The sequence below is a fragment of the Papilio polytes genome, unplaced genomic scaffold, assembly GCF_000836215.1.
Source record: "Papilio polytes unplaced genomic scaffold, Ppol_1.0 DF823879.1, whole genome shotgun sequence".
Lineage (NCBI taxonomy): Eukaryota > Metazoa > Arthropoda > Insecta > Lepidoptera > Papilionidae > Papilio > Papilio polytes.
Window position 1 is genome coordinate 1,309,286 of NW_013525325.1, and position 7,909 is coordinate 1,317,194.

The following is a 7,909-nucleotide window of genomic DNA, read 5'->3' on the forward strand; positions in this document are numbered from 1 at the left end:
AACTTTCTAACTTCGCACATTTCCCGCAATATTTTGAGATGATTAGTCTATAGAATTCACCTTGTTTTAAATAATCATCGTTTTATAACACGGTTGGTACTTTTTTCTACTTTGTTGTTAATGAATAACTTCATATTGGATACCTCAAACATACTTTATAGATTCGCGCTCTGACATCATGTTTCATGCTAAAAACTTATTTTTATTTATTTTTTTTATTTACTTACATACAGAAAAGAAATATATAAAAATTTACAAATAAAAATGTCGCCAAACTGCACAGCAGTTTGTTGGCGACAAACACCTATTTCTTATAAATATACCTTAATGTATCTCCTACTTAATTCTTATATATTTACTAGTTACATTAATCTTGTAAGAAATGATTTCTTCATTTTTTTTTACAATGTTTTTGGATTTATTGACAATGCTTTTCGCTTTGCTATCGCGTTTTACTTATAAAATCACTCCTTTAAAGTAGAGAGTAAGTAGAGAGTAAAAAATATTGTAAATCTTACTAATATTATAAATGTAAACACCAACCAAGCTCTTTTACTTTATATTGCATTCTAACATATACCGGGTAAAACTAGTCACTAAATAAATCTCAAATTTTCCTCCAAGTAGTATGAAATGGGTGTGCATTGTTCTGCGCGAGGACTTTAGCATTCCAAGCTATCAGTTGCAGACTGGGTCAGCCGATAACCGCGGTGTCGTGTGCGCGCATAACATTCCATTCGCGGTTCTCGCTAACGTATTGTATAATTAGTCAAGTGGAATTCCTTGAATTTATTGCCTAGGGTAATGTTTTTCGCGAGAATATGAGGTTATGTCCCTTCCCTCGTGACCTCTTTAACGCATGAAACATTTCATAGAATGAAGTATCACTAGATATTCGGAAAATTACTGCTACGTTTACTCGATACGTAATTTGACCTAACTGTTAAGGAAACAAACCAAAGGAGAAAAGGCAAACTACCCACCTGCAACAAAAATTGAAAAAATCGTCATTATTATGTTACTTAACTTACGTCTCGTAAGCATAAATAGAACTTATGAAGTTACCTGGCTATCTTACGCGAGTATGTTGGTAAGTAGCTTATTTGGAATGTTTATTGGCGTACTGTTTATATTAGTTAGTATGATAAAATTAACTTCAAAGAGCTTTTAATTTATGGCATGTGTTTTATTTGAATCAAGAGTGTGCGTGTTTTCAGTGTACTTAAATTATTGATATTGGTTGAGAATACCGTATATAAAATTAACTGTTTCTTAACATCAGTAACTTATTTTAACACAATTAGAAAGGCATTCAATCATGAAAAGCAGATTTTGTAGGTAGTTAAAGAAGTATGTATATTTTTTTGTTTCAAAATTTTCGTAATTTAAAACATGAATCATTTAATTGGTAATCCTGTTATTTGGTGGTTCTGCTGTACACATAAGTGTTTGTGAAGCGTATCACACAAGCTTGTATGACATCAGCCATTGTGTTGGACATTGTGCGTCGAACGAGCTGCAGCTAGGGCTACCTCTTCTGTTTTGCATGTTGCATATTACAGCTACGGATTTGACATTGATGTCAAATAAAACTGTTGTTTTTAAATATGTGTGTCGTTGTTGTGTGTCTTTTTCGTCTTTTTAATAGGAATCTAGGGTTGCAAAATCGGATGTTTTTCGGTTTCGGTTTAGAATTTTCGAAAGTGGCAACCCTAGCGGCGAGAGGCCTCACGCGCCCACCAGTCACGCGCTGATTCACACACATGGGACTCCCGGCTTTGACCAGGGTTGCGATTCTCAAATAAAAACAGTCAATAATCCAAACGGTTACCGGAAGTTTCCATTTCGTTTACACACGTAGGCATTTTTGGTAGTGGAAGGAGTCTAGATATTTCCAATCAACATTAGTGTCTCTACGCAGTTAATAAGTTGTGATTAGCAATTGATTTCTTATTTTCAATGCTTAAGAGTGGCGAAGAAACGCTATAAAACAGAGCTCCTATATATTTTAATTTTGAACAAAAATCGGAAGCTTTATTTATTTATTTTTGCTAAGAGCAACCCTTTTCATTGGTGGCAACATTGCCAGGTCACGATCGTCTTCCTCATTAACATAACGCATAATTTTTAGTCCCTATAGCTTTTTTGGTTTAAATTTAATTGATCTTATTGGCGGTGCGGACGTACTCGGATCGGTTTAATTGTTTTTTTAGTATTTTTTTCAAGATATTTAATAACAGGATATGTAAGACATAAAAATATCGTTGTTGGAGGATGTTGATGTGTCATTGACTACTTATCAAGATTTTTTACCTGTGGTTTTACATATACTGATAGATTTTTAGACAAAGTTATTCTAAGTTTATCTTTCCTAATATTTTTGCGTTTTTTAAACCATGTATTTCTATATGTTATGAATTCTATAAAAGAAAAACATGCACTTCCAGTTTAAAATTTTGTTTTGCCATCTTTTACCGATATTTTTAAAAATTCTGTAGGAATTCAGAATAAAGGAAAAGCTATTATGTTTGTTGTTAAAAAAAATAAAGAGTCCATTTGAATGGCATAAATATAAAATTATTACAAGAAAGTGCCGCCAATAGTTAACTTCTGGAATATTCCTCGTAAACCAAATAATATATTGCGATGACAACTTCTTGGTGAAACGCACGCGAGCCACAAATTTCTGAATATAAGATGGCAAGTTTACTTAAACTGGATTTTAATGGCTAAATTTGTCATATACATAAATAATAAAATGAAAACTTAAGAATAACTATAAAAGAACACGGGTAGTACTAACAATTAACTAGTGCAAAACCAATTATGAAATGTATTCTGAAACAGCAGATAAAACTAAATATAAAGAAGTAGATGTCGATAGAATATTCCTGCGTTTAGATTCATAGCTTTCACACCTTTCTTCATCTCTAATCATTAGTTAGTTATTTTGTAACAATTGCCATACAAATTAGATGTGGAAATATTCGTTGAAGTAGATTGTAAAGCCACCGGGCAGTGTTGGCAAACTGTGAGGCAAGTCGGTCGGCGTATCGCTTCCGTAACTTATTCTGTTGCAACTCCAGTACAATGCTCTGTTTATTATAAATGGAAATAGTGTACATACGTATATAAAGCGATAAGAGAAAGGAATGTTTCGCGTATTGGAATTATCCTTGTTAGATTGGAAATAATTTCGTTCTAACTTTTTTCGACTTTAGAGAAGCAAAGGTAGAATTTGTTACCTGTTTAAATAACTTAACTGTCCTTCAATAAAAACTTGTATCACGAAAGTATGTGATTTTTCTTAATTATATGCTTATTGCATAGATGTCGTCTTATTCATACGATAGGATTTTTCCCCACTCTCTTCATTTAAGACAATTAAATTTAGATTTCAGATCTAATTTACTACATTTCATTGAACAAGGAACTAATTTTAATAAAAAAACAATTACATCCTTATGTTAATGACTCATTGAAATATGAACGATTCTATTCTAGATTCACTTAACAATTTGCACATTCTGGCTGCGTAAGCTAACGCATCTGACATGTCTATCAGATGTCGTGATAGTGCCTACTTTACATGCTGCTTTCACGTACACTATGGCAAGCAGTCAGTACTTTGAATGGGCTTAGCGTGCATTATCCTCACGCGCTGAGTCACAGCCTAGGAATGTCGCGGCGTACCCGTTAAGGTTTGGTTCTGGCTGGGGAGGGACATTCGCCGGCGCCACTGACGTATCCCACAACTATTTCTAAATAGTGATGTCATTTGCTATCTGCTATTTACGTTGCTATTGCGAGCCCTTTGTTATTCACTGTTTTGATAAGCTTTTTACTATACTCATCAGACCTTACAATAAAACACGACACTATACATATTTGTTTCGTATAGTTTATAAATTCTTAGAGCTTTGCCTCTTGAGGTAGGACGGTAAGTAAAGGAGGCTTTGCCTTAATCTGAGTTATAGAAAACAAAAATAATAACTCTATTTTTTACTAAATCTGCGTCATATTTTTATCGTGAATGCCAGCTTCTGTGAATAGAACAATCTACAAAGATACTGCAAACCTATTGAAGGCTGAAGGAAAACACCATAGCCCAAAGACCAGAACATAGACGTACAAAGTAGAACTGAATCGTGCGTCACATAGTTTGGTAACGTGTACTCAGCTCATGCCAAAATAAATATAGAATATTAAAGTACACTCAATAATTTTAAGGATGCATTCACATTAAAAGCAGGTGTGCTTTTTGATGTGAAATAGAAACATGATTTCATTCTGTAGGCGGCTTACCGACAATTTTTGCCGCACAAAAAACGCAGCTCGTGCCTGTTATGTGGGTGTGCCCTAATATTTTTAAATCAAATCAACACTACATCAAAGGGTGATACGTATTCCCACATCACAAACTTAGAGAAATAATTAATGTGCTATAATGAAATGTGGCTTTTTAAATATATTTTATTACGTCTTGGGAAGTCCTTACTTACCATCAATATCTATGTAATTGAAACTGCCCTAATTCTATTATTAGAAGTGAAACGAAGATATTTAACTGATTTTATCCAAATAAGTCTTTTTTTTAATCAAATGAATAATAAATAGTATTACAAGCACATGTAACTTAAAGTATAAACTTGAGAGCTATATTTAGCCACTGTTAGGTATTTCAAATATGATTCAGCCCCGAAAATGCATTCGAGGGCAATGTCTTGAAACCTTGAACTGAGTTGGCATTGCAATACCTAAGTAATTATCGTTCAACGAAGGATACAAATCAAACAATACGTTCGACCTTTAATGTTACCGATCCACACCTGAATCACCTCTACAGAAAAGTACTGTAAGTAAAAGGGACAACCTTTCATTCTCTACTAAAAAACGGAGATAATTCCTACAGGCATAGCGTAACTTTAGAGAGTAATTGCTTAAATGCTTCTTAATGTAAAACATTTGCAGAATGACATAAATCATCCTTACTTAATATTATAAATGCGAAAGTTTGGATGGATGTTTGTCAGAGTTTGTAGCCTAAAAGGCTGAATGGATTTGGATGAAATTTGGTATAGACATAGAGAATAGTCTGGAAGAACACAGGCTACTCACTTTCGTTTTTTTTTTTTCACGCAGACGGGGTCCCGGGCGTAGCTGATTATATTTAATTAGATGTCAAAAAATGTGAAGTTATGATTAATCTATATGTATTTGTCTGCGCATGTCTGAGTAATATGTATGAAATATACACAGTAGCAAATCTATAGTGCGACGTATGTTTTACGCCGGCGCCGATGACGCGGCACACGACAGTCAGCTGTTTGTTAAACATTGTCCCTCTGTTACTGAAAGTGTAGCCTATAGAAATAATACTTTAATATACTATTTGCCTTACGATGTTTTATTGGTGAACAAAGAAGTAATTGATGGTATTGATTCAAGCTTTGTTCAATTGATTGGTCCATTGCTATATTATCTATGTATGATATGGCAATTTAACCCCTCAGCTGTAATTAAATCTATCTTAATGAATTTAATCCGTCTCAGATATCGTCAGAGCTAGTTAGTCACCGTAGATGGATGCAGTTGAGGCTATTTCTAGATATGTCATCATTAAAAATATAATGTACTGGTGGAAAGATTAACTAGAATAGGAAATTACGACGCGTACACCGGCCTTCCATGTAATAAATGCCTTTAGATGTTTCTAGAAAACTTGGATAATCGTACAGTTGTGATACTATTTCGTCTCGGCTTGTTGTGCCTCTGTTAATGAGCGGTACATGTTATAGAAGAGTCTAGATGGGAAGAGGAAATGTATGTGACAGGGGAGAGGCCGTATAGGAAATGGAAATTCCTTCTTTCTGTACGGCCCGCCTATTAATACTAGGCACACATCGACACTATTTCACCCTGTAAATGTCTGTGGTCGGAGATCACTTATTTAACCGAAATCAGGAGGAAGTTTCGTATGCCTTATATGAATAAATACAGTATGATGGTCTTACCTTTTCCCATTAATGTAGAAACATTTTGTTCGTATCTTTGCTTTAGTAAGACGGTAATAATTTCATATGTCGCAATGTAGTATGTCTAAGGTTATTTGTACACCACAAATAGATGTTGTGAAGCAATCTCTAGTGTTTGCTCGACGTCTGCCGCTGGGTGGTTGCCGGCACACCGGCACAGGTGCGAGAGTTGAATACACTTGGAATTTGACGAGTCAATGTTATTTTTATCTAAACCAATAAATCCTTTGCCTACGTGTTCATTCTTAAACGCTACTTTCTAGACAGATTATTTATTATTAATTGCAGTTATTTTTAATTTAATTATCTGTTATGGTAAACTAGTGATGTGATTGTTATATTTTAATTTTTTTTTGATAACTGAAATATTTACCATCATTATGATACATTTTGATCACATATCCATACTAATATTATAAAGAGGAAAGATTTGTATTTTCGAATTATTGTATGTATAAAAATAACTCAAAAATTTCTATGCCGATTTCGAAAATTCTTTCACCATTAAAAAGCTACGTTACCAGTCAGTAACACAGGCTACATTTTTTTTATTTCATGCGGGTGAAGTCGCGAGCAACAGTTACTGTATTATAAAATACTAACTGTTGCTCGCGACTTCGCCCTTGTGAATAGCCTATGTTACTCACAGATAAATTACCTATCTACGTTGAAGGATTTTTTAAAAAGTTTTTGAGTTATTTAAAAATATACAAAAATAAGAATCTTTCCTCTTTATAATATTAGTATAGATCACTCGATCGTATTTCCCCAATCCCCCAGTAATATTATAAAAAAAAAAACACTAATCAAACCTTATGTACCGCTTAAACATGATTATGTAATACATTGTTGAACTAGGTACCTACAATATTAATCACTTATTGCGTTACAAAAACACCGGAAATCCCAGTAATGAGTAATTTTTTTTAATATGTCAGTATAGATAGATTAAACGTTAGTGCCAGTAGTTCTTCTTGCTCACATTAATACCTGATTTCCTTGATTTTAGGGAAACCGAACGAAACCCTCAGTCGCAAAAAGGATATTTTCTTTTCCCATACATCCCCTTCCCTGTCAAATACATTTCCACTTTCACGAACACTGGAATTGGTGTCCGTTATAAACAATGGTACTATTAGTTATACTAAATGTGTTAAAAATACACACAGGTACAAATAAGTATGTCGATGTTATCGTAGGCAAAGTACGCACAAGTACACTGTACTCACTGGTCGCATTATTTGGGCCGTGACGAACATGCGTTGACAGTTAATAAACATACCGTAGGGTTGTACAATTCCAACTTAAATTAATTGTCTTTAAAATACGACAAACGAAAAGAAACTAAATGAAAAAGGACATTTTTTTTATTGTTGGCATTTTTTTTCTTTTTAGGGGATTTTGAAAAATAAATAGTTACACATTCTGAGAATTATTAATCTTTGATCCATTGCACAGATTAACAAAAGGACACGAGAGGTTAATGACCTTCTTTGTGTATTTTATGCCATTCTTTTCAAAACATGCACATAAGTAGATATGTGTTTTAATTTACACGATAACATCGTGAGAAAACCACTCTTCCGTGTATTTCATTGTATTTATATTTAAATATAAATTACATATGTTTTGATATCAGGTGGGAAAAATTATAACTTATTCCCGTCACATGATAATTATGACCTTAAATGGCAAAAGTGCAATGACCAATGACTCTCAACGACCATTATCAAGGTTGTTAAGGTTTCAATGAAAAGTTCTTGCGCATAGGAAATGAAAAGTGAAAAACAAAACCGACTTCCAAACAAAATACACTAAAAACAAAACAAAATGCACTAAAAACAAAACAAAATACACCAAAAACAAAATATTCT

General features: G+C 33.5%; 1 protein-coding gene across 1 annotated transcript in view; it reads left to right on the top strand.

The window, feature by feature from the left end:
* Positions 1 to 732: 732 nt before the first annotated feature.
* LOC106103050 overlaps positions 733 to 7,909 on the top strand; it is a 21,027-nt gene continuing 13,850 nt past the window's right edge. The window contains exon 1 of the mRNA XM_013282697.1: positions 733 to 1,090. Within this exon, the coding sequence (XP_013138151.1) occupies positions 1,016 to 1,090 (75 nt within the window). The 5' untranslated portion in view covers positions 733 to 1,015. The remainder of the gene's footprint in view (positions 1,091 to 7,909) is intronic.